Source organism: Mobula hypostoma, chromosome 6, assembly GCF_963921235.1.
Source record: "Mobula hypostoma chromosome 6, sMobHyp1.1, whole genome shotgun sequence".
In the NCBI taxonomy this organism is placed as follows: Eukaryota; Metazoa; Chordata; class Chondrichthyes; order Myliobatiformes; family Myliobatidae; genus Mobula; species Mobula hypostoma.
The window spans coordinates 106730766-106746817 of record NC_086102.1 but is presented as its reverse complement, the minus strand read 5'-3'; the positions used below and the strand labels follow the sequence as shown (position 1 = coordinate 106746817).

At 44.9% G+C, this 16052-nt stretch overlaps 1 protein-coding gene across 2 annotated transcripts in view; it reads left to right on the top strand.

The window, feature by feature from the left end:
• The window catches only part of ptprna (protein tyrosine phosphatase receptor type Na), a 238779-nt gene that overhangs the window by 210210 nt on the left and 12517 nt on the right, over positions 1–16052 (top strand). For both annotated transcript variants that reach the window (XM_063051378.1, XM_063051377.1), the window contains one exon: positions 12899–12952. In XM_063051378.1, coding sequence (XP_062907448.1) covers positions 12899–12952 — 54 coding nt within the window. The remainder of the gene's footprint in view (positions 1–12898; positions 12953–16052) is intronic.

Below are 16052 nucleotides of genomic sequence, written 5' to 3'. Positions count from 1 at the left end.
TGTGTGGCTGGTGCTTTCTCCCCGAGCAAGGCTAGGTGGGGTGGGAGTTACAACACAGAACATGGAACAGTACAGGCTCTTCAGCCCACAATGTTGTGCCAATCCTTTAACTGACTCAATGTCACTCTAACCCTTCCCTCCCACATACACCTCCAATCTGCTATTATCAATGTGCCTATCCAAAAGTCTCTTAAATGCCCCTGATGTATCTGACTTCATCAGCACCTCCGACAGTGCATACCACGCACTCAGCATTCTGTGTTAAAAACCAACCTCTGACATCCCTCCTATACTTTCCTCCAATCACCTTAAAATTATGCCCCCTCCTATTAGCCATTTCCACTCTGGGAGAAAAAGCCCCTGGCTGTCCACGCTGTCTTATTATTTTGTACACCTCCATCAAGTCACCTCTCATCCTCCTTCACTCCAACGAGAAAAGCCCGAGCTCACTCAACCTATCCTCACAGGTGAGAGGGCGCAGAGGAGATTTACCAGGACGCTGCTTGGATGAGAGAGCATGTCTTCGGAAGATAGGTTAAGCGAGCTAAGGCTTTGGAGGGAAGGAAGGTGAGAGGTGACATGATGGAGGTTATCAAGCTGATTGAGTAGATAACCAGAGACTGGAAATGGCTAATACAAGAGGGCATGATTTTAAGGTGATTGGAGGAAAGTAAAGGGGATGTCAGAGGTAAGTGCTTTATATAAAGAGTGGTGGGTGTGTGGAACACCCTGCCGAGGGTGATGGTAAAGGCAGATGCATTAGGAACAACACACATCAAAGTTGCTGGTGAACGCAGCAGGCCAGGCAGCATCTCTAGGAGGAGGTACAGTCGACGTTTCAGGCCGAGACCCTTTGTCAGGACTAACTGAAAGAAGAGCTAGTGAGAGATTTGAAAGTGGGAGGGGGAGGGGGAGATCCAAAATGATAGGAGAAGACAGGAGTGGGAGGGATGGAGCCAAGAGCTGGACAGGTGATTGGCAAAAGGGATACCAGAGGATCATGGGACAGGAGGTCCGGCAAGAAAGACAAGGTGGGGGGGGGGGGGACCCAGAGGACGGGCAAGGGGTATATTCAGAGGGACAGAGGGAGAAAAAGGAGAGTGAGAGAAAGAATGTGTGTATAAAAATAAGGAACAGATGGGGTACGAGGGGGAGGTGGGGCATTAGCGGAAGTTAGAGAAGTCGATGTTCATGCCATCAGGTTGGAGGCTACCCAGACGGAATATAAGGTGTTGTTCCTCCAACCTGAGTGTGGCTTCATCTTTACAGTAGAGGAGGCCGTGGATAGACATGTCAGAATGGGAATGGGATGTGGAATTAAAATGTGTGGCCACTGGGAGATCCTGCTTTCTCTGGCGGACAGAGCGTAGATGTTCAGCAAAGCGGTCTCCCAGTCTGCGTCGGGTCTCGCCAATATATAAAAGGCCACATCGGGAGCACCGGACGCGGTATATCACCCCAGCCGACTCACAGGTGAAGTGTTGCCTCACCTGGAAGGACTGTTTGGGGCCCTGAATGGTGGTAAGGGAGGAAGTGTAAGGGCATGTGTAGCGCTTGTTCCGTTTACACGGATAAGTGCCAGGAGGGAGATCAGTGGGGAGGGATGGGGGGGACGAATGGACAAGGAAGTTGCGTAGGGAGCGATCCCTGCGGAATGCAGGGGGGGGGGAGGGAAAGATGTGCTTAGTGGTGGGATCTTTTTGGATTCCAGACCTAATCAGTTCCCCTCTACCACCACTCTGCTCCGTCTAGCGGAATTGTCCTTACTCTTAATAATTTCTCCTTTGGCTCCTCCCACTTCCTCCAAACTAAAGGTGTAGCTATGGGCACCCGTATGGGTCCTAGCTATGCCTGCCTTTTTGTTGGCTTTGTGGAACAATCTATGTTCCGTGCCTATTCTGGTATCTGTCCCCCACTTTTCCTTCGCTACATCCTGCACGCATGCAGAGCTCGTTGACTTTATTAACTTTGCCTCCAACTTTCACCCTGCCCTCAAGTTTACCTGGTCCATTTCCGACACCTCCCTCCCCTTTCTAGATCTTTCTGTCTCTATCTCTGGAGACAGCTTATCCACTGATGTCTATTATAAGCCTACTGACTCTCACAGCTATCTGGACTATTCCTCTTCTCACCCTGTCTCTTGCAAAAATGCCATCCCCCTTCTCGCAATTCCTCCGTCTCCGCCGCATCTGCTCTCAGGATGAGGCTTTTCATTCCAGGACAAGGGAGATGTCCTCCTTTTTTAAAGAAAGGGGCTTCCCTTCCTCCACTATCAACTCTGCTCTTAAACGCATCTCCCCCATTTCACGTACATCTGCTCTCACTCCATCCTCCCGCCACCCCACTAGGAATAGGGTTCCCCTGGTTCTCACCTACCACCCCACCAGCCTCCGGGTCCAACATATTATTCTCCGCAACTTCCGCCACCTCCAATGGGATCCCATCACTAAGCACATCTTTCCCTCCCCCCCCCCCGCATTCCGCAGGGATCGCTCCCTACGCAACTCCCTTGTCCATTTGTCCCCCCCCATCCCTCCCCACTGATCTCCCTCCTGGCACTTATCCGTGTAAGCGGAACAAGTGCTACACATGCCCTTACACTTCCTCCCTTACCACCATTCAGGGCCCCAAACAGTCCTTCCAGGTGAGGCAACACTTCACCTGTGAGTCAGCTGGGGTGATATACTGCGTCCGGTGCTCCCGATGTGGCCTTTTATATATTGGCGAGACCCGACGCAGACTGGGAGACCGCTTTGCTGAACATCTACGCTCTGTCCGCCAGAGAAAGCAGGATCTCCCAGTGGCCACAAATTTTAATTCCACATCCCATTCCCATTCTGACATGTCTATCCACAGCCTCCTCTACTGTAAAGATGAAGCCACACTCAGGTTGGAGGAACAACACCTTGTATTCCATCTGGGTAGCCTCCAACCTGATGGCATGAACATCGACTTCTCTAACTTCCGCTAATGCCCCACCTCCCCCTCGTACCCCATCTGTTACTTATTTTTATACACACATTCTTTCTCTCACTCTCCTTTTTCTCCATCTGTCCCTCTGAATATACCCCTTGCCCATCCTCTGGGTCCCCCCCTCCCCCTTTTCTTTCTCCCCGGACCTCCTGTCCCATGATCCTCTCATATCCCTTTTGCCAATCACCTGTCCAGCTCTTGGCTCCATCCCTCCCCCTCCTGTCTTCTCCTATCATTTCGGATCTCCCCCTCCCCCTCCCACTTTCAAATCTCTTACTCACTCTTCTTTCAGTTAGTCCTGACGAAGGGTCTCGGCCTGAAATGTCGACTGTACCTCTTCCTAGAGATGCTGCCTGGCCTGCTGCGTTCACCAGCAACTTTGATGTGTGTTGCTTGAATTTCCAGCATCTGCAGAATTCCTCGTGTTTGCATTAGGGACATTTAAGAAACATGGATGATAGAAAAATGGAGGGTTATGTGTGAGGGAAGGGTTAAATTGATCTTGGAGTAGTTTTAAAGGTCAGCACAACATTGTGGGCCAGATTGCCTGTAGTTTGTTATACTGTTCTATATTCGATGTTCTTAGCATAGTGACTCTCATAGGAAAGATGTCATTATATTCTAAAGAGTGCAAGGGAGATTTTAAAGAATGTTGCCAGGACTTGAGCGCCTGTGTTATAGGAGAGGTTGGTCAGGGTAGGACTTTAGTGCCCGGAATGTTGGAGACTGGAGGGTGGGGGGGTTTACATAATGGAGGTGTATAAAATTATAGGGAGCATAGGTAGGGTGAACACACACTGTCTTTTTCCCAAGGAAAGGGAACCAACAACTCAAGGACATGGTTTTAAAATGGGTGGGGAATGATTCAAAAAGGGACTTGAGGGGCAACTTGGTCACCAAGAGGATAATGTGTGAATTGAATGAAGGAAGTGGTTGAAGCAGAGACAAGAAATCATTTCATAGACATCAGGATAAGTACATGGATAGGAAAAAATTAGAGGGAAATGGACCAAGCTTGGCTGAACGGGACGATCTTAAGTCAGCATGGACATGTTGGGGGCTGAATAACCTGCTTCGATGCTGTATAACTCGGTGACTCTGATTCCTGCCCCCAAAGAGCCATAGAGGCTTAGTGTTTGAATAAACTTGGATACAGAGTATTAGGGCATTATCTTAATTTATACATTCACAGGATATCACCACCAATGCCGGCATTTATCACCTATCCCCAAATTCCCCTGATCTGCTGAAGACCACTCTCGTTGCTGGTCTTGTGGTTGCCTGTAAGCCAGACTGGGTAAGGAGGGCAGACTTCCTAACCAGTAGTTTCTCAGTGGTCTCAATCAGTTTTATAACAATCCAATCACTTTTGCCAATGCCTGCCTTTCAGATTCAAATTCATTTATTTATCACGTGTACAATACTGTGCAAAAGTCTTATACATATATAGCTAGGGTGCCTATGATTTTTGCACAGATATATAGTTATAGTCATACTTTATTGATCCCGAGGGAAATTGGTTTTCGTTACAGTTGCACCATAAATAATAAATAGTAATAGAACCATAAATAGTGAAATAGTAATATGTAAATTATGCCAGTAAATTATGAAATAAGTCCAGGACCAGCCTATCGGCTCGGGGTGTCTGACCCTCCAAGGGAGGAGTTGTAAAGTTTGATGGCCACAGGCAGGAATGACTTCCTATGACGCTCTGTGCTGCATCTCGGTGGAATGAGTCTCTGGCTGAATGTACTCCTGTGCCCACCCAGTACATTATGTAGTGGATGGGAGACATTGACCAAGATGGCATGCAACTTAGACAGCATCCTCGTTTCAGACACCACTGTCAGAGAGTCCAGTTCCATACCCACAACATCACTGGCCTTACAAATGAGTTTGTTGATTCTGTTGGTGTCTGCTACCCTCAGCCTGCTGCCCCAGCACACAACAACAAACATGATAGCATTGGCCACCACAGACTCGTAGAACATCCTCAGCATTGTCCGGCAGATGTTAAAGGACCTCAGTCTCCTCAGGAAATAGAGACGGCTCTGACCCTTCTTATAGACAGCCTCAGTGTTCTTAGACGAGTCCAGTTTATTGTCAATAGTTTTTGCACAGATATATAGCTAGGGTGCCTATGGTTTTTGCATAGATATATAGCTAGCGTGCCTATGGTTTTTGCACAGATATATAGCTAGGGTGCCTATGGTTTTTGCACAGCTATATAGCTAGTGTGGTTATGGTTTTTGCACAGATATATAGCTAGCATGCCTATGGTTTTTGCACAGATATATAGCTAGTGTGCCTATAGTTTTTGCACAGATATATAGCTAGGGTGCCTATGGTTTTTGCACAGATATATAGCTAGGGTGCCTATGATTTTTGCACAGATATATAGCTAGGGTGCCTATGGTTTTTGCATAGATATATAGCTAGCGTGCCTATGGTTTTTGCACAGATATATAGCTAGGGTGCCTATGGTTTTTGCATAGATATATAGCTAGCGTGCCTATGGTTTTTGCACAGATATATAGCTAGGGTGCCTATGGTTTTTGCACATATAGATAGCTAGGGTGCCTATAGTTTTTGCACAGATATATAGCTAGGGTGCCTATGGTTTTTGCACAGATATATAGCTAGGGTGCCTATGATTTTTGCACAGATATATAGCTAGTGTGCCTATGGTTTTTGCACAGATAGATAGCTAGGGTGCCTATAGTTTTTGCACAGATATATAGCTAGCGTGCCTATGGTTTTTGCACAGATAGATAACTAGGGTGCCTATAGTTTTTGCACAGATATATAGCTAGGGTGCCTATGGTTTTTGCATAGATATATAGCTAGGGTGCCTATGGTTTTTGCACAGCTATATAGCTAGTGTGGTTATGGTTTTTGCATAGATATATAACTAGCATGCCTATGGTTTTTGCACAGATATATAGCTAGGGTGCCTATGGTTTTTGCATAGATATATAGCTAGCGTGCCTATGGTTTTTGCACAGATATATAGCTAGGGTGCCTATGGTTTTTGCATAAATATATAGCTAGCGTGCCTATGGTTTTTGCACAGATAGATAGCTAGGGTGCCTATGGTTTTTGCACAGATATATAGCTAGGGTGCCTATGGTTTTTGCACAGATAGATAGCTAGGGTGCCTATAGTTTTTGCACAGATATATAGCTAGCGTGCCTATGGTTTTTGCACAGATAGATAGCTAGGGTGCCTATGGTTTTTGCACAGATATATAGCTAGGGTGCCTATGATTTTTGCACAGATATATAGCTAGGGTGCCTATGGTTTTTGCACAGATAGATATCTAGGGTGCCTATAGTTTTTGCACAGATATATAGCTAGCGTGCCTATGGTTTTTGCACAGATAGATAGCTAGGGTGCCTATAGTTTTTGCACAGATATATAGCTAGGGTGCCTATGGTTTTTGCATAGATATATAGCTAGGGTGCCTATGGTTTTTGCACAGCTATATAGCTAGTGTGGTTATGGTTTTTGCATAGATATATAACTAGCATGCCTATGGTTTTTGCACAGATATATAGCTAGGGTGCCTATAGTTTTTGCATAGATATATAGCTAGGGTGCCTATGGTTTTTGCATAGATATATAACTAGCATGCCTATGGTTTTTGCACAGATATATAGCTAGGGTGCCTATGGTTTTTGCATAGATATATAGCTAGGGTGCCTATGGTTTTTGCACAGATATATAGCTAGCGTGCCTATGGTTTTTGCACAGATATATAGCTAGGGTGCCTATGGTTTTTGCATAGATATATAGCTAGCGTGCCTATGGTTTTTGCACAGATATATAGCTAGGGTGCCTATGGTTTTTGCACAGATAGATAGCTAGGGTGCCTATGGTTTTTGCACAGATATATAGCTAGTGTGGTTATGGTTTTTGCATAGATATATAGCTAGGGTGCCTATGGTTTTTGCACAGCTATATAGCTAGTGTGGTTATGGTTTTTGCATAGATATATAGCTAGCGTGCCTATGGTTTTTGCACAGATATATAGCTAGGTTGCCTATGGTTTTTGCACAGATATATAGCTAGGGTGCCTATGATTTTTGCATAGATATATAGCTAGTGTGGTTATGGTTTTTGCACAGATATATAACTAGCATGCCTATGGTTTTTGCACAGATATATAGCTAGCGTGCCTATGGTTTTTGCACAGATATATAGCTAGTGTGCCTATAGTTTTTGCACAGATATATAGCTAGGGTGCCTATGATTTTTGCATAGATATATAGCTAGTGTGGTTATGGTTTTTGCACAGATATATAGCTAGCGTGCCTATGGTTTTTGCACAGATATATAGCTAGCATGCTTATGGTTTTTGCACAGATATATAGCTAGGGTGCCTATGGTTTTTGCACAGATATATAGCTAGGGTGCCTATGGTTTTTGCACAGATATATAGCTAGCGTGCCTATGGTTTTTGCACAGATATATAGCTAGGGTGCCTATGGTTTTTGCACAGATATATAGCTAGGGTGCCTATGGTTTTTGCACAGATATATATCTAGGGTGCCTATGGTTTTTGCACAGATATATAGCTAGCGTGCCTATGGTTTTTGCACAGATATATAGCTAGCATGCCTATGGTTTTTGCACAGATATATAGCTAGGGTGCCTATGATTTTTGCATAGATATATAGCTAGTGTGGTTATGGTTTTTGCACAGATATATAGCTAGGGTGCCTATGGTTTTTGCACAGATATATAGCTAGGGTGCCTATGGTTTTTGCACAGATATATAGCTAGGGTGCCTATGGTTTTTGCACAGATATATAGCTAGCATGCCTATGGTTTTTGCACAGATATATAGCTAGGGTGCCTATGGTTTTTGCACAGATTTATAGCTAGGGTGCCTATGGTTTTTGCACAGATATATAGCTAGCGTGCCTATGGTTTTTGCACAGATATATAGCTAGGGTGCCTATGGTTTTTGCACAGATATATAGCTAGGGTGCCTATGGTTTTTGCACAGATATATAGCTAGCGTGCCTATGGTTTTTGCACAGATATATAGCTAGGGTGCCTATGATTTTTGCATAGATATATAGCTAGTGTGGCTATGGTTTTTGCACAGATATATAGCTAGGGTGCCTATGATTTTTGCATAGATATATAGCTAGTGTGGTTATGGTTTTTGCACAGATATATAGCTAGGGTGCCTATGATTTTTGCATAGATATATAGCTAGCGTGCCTATGGTTTTTGCACAGATATATAGCTAGCGTGCCTATGGTTTTTGCACAGATATATAGCTAGCGTGCCTATGGTTTTTGCACAGATATATAGCTAGCGTGCCTATGGTTTTTGCACAGATATATAGCTAGTGTGCCTATGGTTTTTGCACAGATATATAGCTAATGTGCCTATGGTTTTTGCACAGATATATAGCTAGGGTGCCTATGGTTTTTGCACAGATATATAGCTAGGGTGCCTATGGTTTTTGCACAGATATATAGCTAGTGTGCCTATGGTTTTTGCACAGATATATAGCTAGCGTGCCTATGGTTTTTGCACAGATATATAGCTAGGGTGCCTATGGTTTTTGCACAGATATATAGCTAGCGTGCCTATGGTTTTTGCACAGATATATAGCTAGCGTGCCTATGGTTTTTGCACAGATATATAGCTAGGGTGCCTATGGTTTTTGCACAGATTTATAGCTAGGGTGCCTATGGTTTTTGCACAGATATATAGCTAGCGTGCCTATGGTTTTTGCACAGATATATAGCTAGGGTGCCTATGGTTTTTGCATAGATATATAGCTAGCGTGCCTATGGTTTTTGCACAGATATATAGCTAGCGTGCCTATGGTTTTTGCACAGATATATAGCTAGGGTGCCTATGGTTTTTGCACAGATATATAGCTAGCGTGCCTATGGTTTTTGCACAGATATATAGCTAGGGTGCCTATGGTTTTTGCTCACCACTGTACATCAAAGCATACAGTCAAGTGTGTCTTTTGTGTTTACAACCAACACAACCTAAAGGTGTGCTGGTAACAGCCCGCATTCCAGAGCCAACATAACATGCCGACAATGTTTTGCAGAACAACCAACAACGGCACAACAAGCCCCTTCCTTCCATCGCTCCCTTCCACCCACTCACTCACACAGACAATCCTCCGACCCTGGGATAGGCCGTCCCCTGGCCCTCTAGCCTCCAGTTCCAGTGGACTTGAGGACTCGCAGACAATGGGCCTCTAATTTCCCCAGTGGGCTCTCAGACTCATAGACCCAAGATCCATTTTCTTTCGGGCATGTACAGGAAAGTGAAGAAAAACAACCGTATTCATGAAAAACTATAAATAACAAAGACTGACAAACAACCAATGTGCAAGAGAAGACATATCATGCAAGTAATTTTAAAAATGAATGAATAACGAGAACATGAGTTGTTGAGTCCTTGAAAGTGAGTCTGTGGGCTTTGGAGTCAGTTTAGCGTTGAGGTGAGCAAAGTTATCCAGGAGGCTGATGTTTTTAGGGTAATGACTGTTCCTGAACTTGGTGGTGTGGGACCTAAGGCTCTTGTACCTCCTTGTTGATGGTAGTAGCAAGAAGAGAGCATGGCCTAGATGGTGGGGGCCCTTGATGTTAGGTGCTGCTTTCTTATGGCAATGCTTCTAGTAGATGTGCTCGATGACGGGGAGGGCTTTACCTGTGATGAACTGGGCTGTATTCACTGCTTTTTGTAGACTTTTCTGTTCTTGGGTATTGGTATTTCCATACCATGACGCAGCCAATCAGGATGCTCTCCACTGAGTATCTGTAGAAGTTTGTCAAAGTTTTAGATAACATCCGAATCTTTGCAAACTTCTAATAGAGGAGCGGATGTGCCTTCATTGTAGTGGCACTTACATGCTGGACAGATCCTCTGAAACTATAACACCAAGGAGTTTAAAGAGACTAGACCTCTCCACCTCTGATCCCCTGATGAGGGCTGGCTCCTTCCTCCTGTAGTCAATAATCTAATGTGAGAACTGTATTTTCCCAATTATCTTCAACTAAGGACACCTAACTTTGTAGCTTTGGGGTCACGCAGTTTGAGAAATGAGCATTGTTTCTCAATGTGGCCATGGCTGATGGGACTGGCTTTACAATCTCTGGATGAACTGCCCACAATTCTGTCTGTAAGGTCTGAGCTGACTTCTCAGGAGTGAAGAGTCCACCTCAGCAGGGGACAACCTCACCCCAGGGGACTGGGGTCCTACACAGAGCACAGGACGCCATGCTGAGAAACTATGGATGACCCAGATGGGTTTTTACAACAATGATTAACAACTTCCGAGATCTTATTGGTGTATTAAGTTCCCAAAATGCCTTAGTCTCCCAGTCTAACTAGTTGTGGGCCCAAGTATTTTATCTGTCTACCTGCCTTGCACTTTCTCTGTATTCGCAACACTATATTTTGCATTGTTTCCTTTTAGATTATGGAACAGTGACAAACAGAAACTGGACCTTTGGCCCATGATGTTGACCTACCTACTACCTAAATTAGCAATTTGAGGAGATTTGCTATGTCATCAAAGACTTCAGCAAATTTCTACAGATGTATTGTGGGGAGCATTCCAATTGGTCGTATCACCAGCTCATATGCAGGTGCCATTTTATAGGATTGGAAAAAGACTGCAAAAGGTTGTAAGCTTGGCCATCATGGGCACCAGCATCCCCACCATTGAAGACATCTTCAAAAGGCAATACCTCAAAAAGGCAGAATTCACAGGGCATCGGGCTCTAATGGTGTACCTGATGGGGCACCAAAAACTAGTGCCAACCGACTGGCAGGAGTGTTCAAGGACATCTTCGATCTCTCACTGCTGCAACTGGAGGGTCCCACCTGCTTCAAAAGGGCAACAATCGTACCAGTGCCCAGGAAGAGCAGGGTGAGGTGGCTGAAAGATGATCACCCAGTGGCACTCACATCTACTGTGAGAGGTTGGTCACAGGCAGAGTCAACTCCTGTCGAAGCAAGGACCTAGACCTCCTGCAATAGGTCTATCGCTATAATAGGTCTACAGCGGATACAACCTCACTGGCCGTCTGCTCGGCCTTGGATCACCTGGAAAACAGCAATACCTATGCCAGGTTACTGTTCATTGATTACAATTCAGAATCAGGTTTAATATCACCGGCATATATCGTGAAGTTTGTTGTTTTGCGGCTGCAGTACATTGTAATATATAGTCATAAAATCTATAAATTACAATAAGTATATATTAAAAAATTAATTAAGTAGTGCAAAAAAGAGAGGAAAAGCACTGAGGAAGTGTGCATGGCTTCATTGTCCGTTCAGAAATCTGATGGTGGAGGGGAAGAAGCTGCTTCTAATATGTTGAGTGTGTGTTTTCAGGCTCCAGTGTCGCCTCCTTGACGGTGGCAATGAGAAAAGAGTGATGGGGGTCCTTAATGATGGATGCAGCCCTTTTCAGGCATTGCCTTTTGAAGGTGTCCTCGATGCTGGGCAGGCTAGTGCCCATGATGGAGCTGGCTGGGTTTTCAACTTCCTGCAGCTTTTTCTGATCCCATACAGTGGCCCCTCCATATCACTCAATGATGCAACCAGCTAGAATGCTCTCCATGGTACGCTCAAAGATCTGACAGTGTGTTTGGTGACACACCAAGTCTCCTCAATGGAATATAGCCACTGTCATGCCTTACTTGTAATTACATCAATATGTTGGGCCCAGGATGATCTTCAGAAATGTTGATACCCAGGAACTTGAAACTGCTCACCTTTTCCACTCACGATCCCTCGATGAGGACTGGTGTGTGTTCCCTCGACTTCCCCTTCCTGAAATCCAGAATCAATTCCTTGGTCTTTTTAATTGTGAGTGCAAGATTGTTGTTATGACACCACTCAACAAGCTGATCTCTCTCAGTCCTTTATGCCGCCTTGTCACCCTCTGAAATTCTGTCAGCAATCATTGTGTCATCTGAAGAAATGAAACAGTGTTTCTACAGGCCATGATGCGTCCACCATTCACATATCACACACAGCAGATAAAGCAAAATATTACCACAAATAAGTTAATAAAATACAATCCAAAATGCACATAGTGTGCAGCACAGGTAGGCAGTAAATGGTACAGTAAATGACTCTCTGTCCTACTGATGAGACCGCAGGGTATTCATTAGTCTCACAGCCAGAGGGAAGAAGCTGTTAGCCAGTCTGACAGTACTAGTCTTGATGCTCCTGTCCTCCTTCCTGATGGTAACGGGTCAAAGAGGTTGTGGGATTTGAATTGGATGATCTTTATTGTCATTATACATAGGTACAATGAAACTCTGTTTGGCTTCCTCTCAGGCAATTAAATAAAGCAGTAGATAAAAACAGGACAGTAATAGAAAAACAGTATTAAATAGGTAAGTAATAGAAAATAAGTTGCAGCAGCACCAGAATATCACAGTAATGCACAAAGTGCCGTTAGTGCAAGTATTTGAGTCCTTGTGTCTGCATGTGTGTGCTCACAGTTTCAGTCATTGTTCTGTGGGAGTGGTGTGATGGAGGCCACAGCTCTGTTCCTCAGTCTATTTGTTCTGGCTTTTAGTGTCCTGAACCTTTTGCTGGACGGCAGCGAGTCAAACAGGGAGTAGCCGGGGTGTGTGGTGTCTCTGGTTATGCTGATTGCTTTTTTCCTGAGTCTGCTGGAATAGATGGTGTCCAGTCCTGGGAGCTCCATCCTGACCATTCGCTGGGCCGCCTTCACCACGCGATGTAGGTCTTGTCGCTCAGCGGCTGTGCAGCTGGCATTCCACACTGTGGCACTGTTGGTCAGGATGGTTTCAATTGTGCTTCTGTAGAAGTTAAGCAACAGCTTTTGTGGAAGTTTGGATGGGTGATAAGCATCCTCAACATATCACTGTGTGTCACATATTATTCTGTTCCACAGGAAAGTCAACAGGTGTTACAGAGGCCGATCCTGCCCCATAATCGTACACTGCAGGTAAGATCCTTCCCAACTCTATTGGATTCTGATGTTTTTTAATACAAGGTTCTTTCAGAAGTCAGGAAAGAAGCACAAAACCTGTTGCTTCATGATTGTTTTATTAAGCATTTGTGGAAAAAAGAAAATCTAAACGTGGACAGTAACAGAAGCAGAGGCTAGCACCAGGAGGGAGAGAGGGAGCAAAAAGAAGAAGCAGCAAGATAGAAGATGGCACCACCCTGTGGTCAGCTGTTTTTATACCCCTAGATAAGGGACATCCCATTCCAGAGTCAGCCAGTCAGATAGTCCCTATTCCAATAACGCAACATCAGAGGAACTTCCAGAATCATACAAATGGGACACCCGCAAAAAAATGCATATACATACTGTGCCACAAGGAACCATCCTAGCAGTTACATGTGTATAAGTAGTTATCAAAATAGTGACAGGTCATTAATTGTTAACTTGCAAAGAAAATAAGAGTTACACAGTCTAATCCAACAACCTTGTTAACTTCAGGAAGGGAGGGCAAAAATGAGAGGCCATTTGGCTGATCCTGGCTTGTCAAAAGAGTGTGTGGTAAAGATTGTTTCCACAGAGAGTGGTGAACGTGTGAAACACACTGGGATGGTGTAGAGCCAGATACATTGGGAACATTTGAGAAACTATTAGATAGGCACATGGATGATAGAAAAATGGAGAGCTAAGTGGGAGGGGAGGGTTAGATTGATACTAGAGTAGATGTTGGCCGAAGGCCCTGCAATGTACTGTAATATTCTAAGTACTATAGAATTAGAGTCAGATTATTATCACTGACATACTGTATGTTGTGAAATGTGCTGTTTCGTGGCAGCAGTACAGTGCAATACATAGAAAAGTTCTAAGTACTGTGCTGTGCTGTACTGTTGTATGTTCTAAAGCAGGCAGAGACACTGCCTGTCAGCTCCAGGGACCGGCTTCGATCCAGACCTCTGACACTGTCTACGTGTGTGGAGCTTACACGTTTTCCTGGTGACTCCACGAGCTTCCACGTTTTTTCTCCTCCATCTCAATGATGTTGGAGGTTAAGTGGCCACTGTGAATCAGCCCCAGTAGGTGAGTGAGTGGTAGAATCAAGGAGCAGTTGATGGGAACGTGGGGAGAATAGCACAGGATTAGTGTGGGACTGGCGTATCTGGGCAGATAGTGGTCAGTATGGTCAGTGGGCTGAAGGGCCTATTGCCAGGCTCTGTGATTCTATGACCACATGATACAAATGCTATCTCTACTATTGATAGGGACAGAATTATACCATTCAGCCCATCCAGTCTACTCCACCATTCAATCATAGGACCATCATAGAAGTAGAAATAGGCCATTCAGCCCATTGAGTCTGAACTGGTGGAAAGGTCCAGCTCCAGGGACACTCAGCCCTGGTTAGACCTACTGTGGAGCACCCTGGCAGAAGCTGTAGACCCCACCCTCAGGAAGAGAGGATTGACCTGGGAATTGAGAGGATTGACCTTGGAATTGAGAGGAATGGAGGATAATTGAATGTTTCACAATATTACTGTGGACCATATGGAATTCTAGGATCAGGGACAGTGTCAAACATTGGAATTTGGAGGGAAGTTAGCAAACCTTGCCATTCCCAAAACTTCGGAGACAATTGGACTTCTGTAAAGTGAAGGGTAAATCGATACCAGGTGGTTAACTTTAAATCTGTGATTGATAGATTTTTATTAACATTTTTAAGTATTATTAGGTTGAGGTTCATGCGTGATCTGATTAAACAGTGGGGATTGTCTGAATGGCTTTCTCCTGTCCTTGTGTTCAGTTAGAGCTACAGGTTTAGCTGAAGAAAGTGTCAGAGGCATCATGAGCCTCCACATTCAGCATGTCATTCTCCGCAAATTCTGCCGTTCTCAGAAACATCGTACCACCAGGCACATCTTTCTCTCCTTTGCCCCCACCTCCCCCAGTCACTTCCTGCAGAGATCACTCTCTATGTGAATCCCTTGTCCACTAATCCCTCCCCACTGATCTCCCTCCTGACAATTATCACTGCAAGCAGTAGAAGTGCTACACCATACCATTCACCTCCTCCCTCACCACCATTCAGGGTCCCAAGTAATCCTTCCAGGTGAGGCAACACTTCATTTACAAGACTGTCAGGGTCATCTACCATATCCGGTGCACCCAGTGTGGCCTCCTCTACATTGGTGAGACCCAATGCACTTTGGGGTCCTCTCCGTCAAGCACCTTCACTCTGTTCACCGCAAAAGGTGGTATTTCCCAGTGGCCGCCCATTTCAACCCGATCTCTAACTTCTGATAACCATTCCTCTCTGTTTCAATACCTGCCTTTTCTTGTTTTCCCTTTTTCTGGTGGCCCTCTCACCTCTTCTCTTCCCCTCCCCTGTCCTCATGACATACCCATCACCTCCTTCTGATTCCCTCCCCCATGGTCTACTATTCTCTTCTACGTTTCCTTCTTCTTCAGCCCTTTATCTCTTCCACCTATCACCTCCCAGCTTCTCACTTCATCCATCTCTTCCCGTATTTTCCCCCTCACCTTGTACTCTTTCCCCTCTCCCACCTGCTTATTCTGCATTCTGCTCCTTTCCTTTCCTTTCCAGTCCAGATGAAGGGTCTTGACCCGAAACACTGACTGTTCATTCCCTCCCTGACCCACTTCAGCATTTTGAGTGTGCTTAACCCTCCCACAACTCTGTCTCTCCTGTTTCACAAGACTAGATCATCTTTGTTTGTCGTATGTACATCAGAACGTATAGTGAAATGCATCAGTTGCATCAAATCAAATCAGAGAAGATTGTGCTGGCAAGCCCCCTGGGCTGTCTCTATTCCCCACCATGAGTCCAGACCTCCTCAATAGCTGAGTTCTCCAACCCTCTCTAGATGGTCTCTTTCTTAGAGGTTTATGTCAGATGGTTCACTGATCTCCTAATACATCACATGGCCAACGAGAACATCAGCTTGTTATCCAATTGGATCATTTTTCTGCATTACATTTTAAAAGTCAATTGGACATGTTCAGAACAGTGCCACGATGGGTTTCACATGGGTCTTGCTTTGGGCCACTGAAGGTGTGCTCACTCACAAACATTCCTGAACTTGAC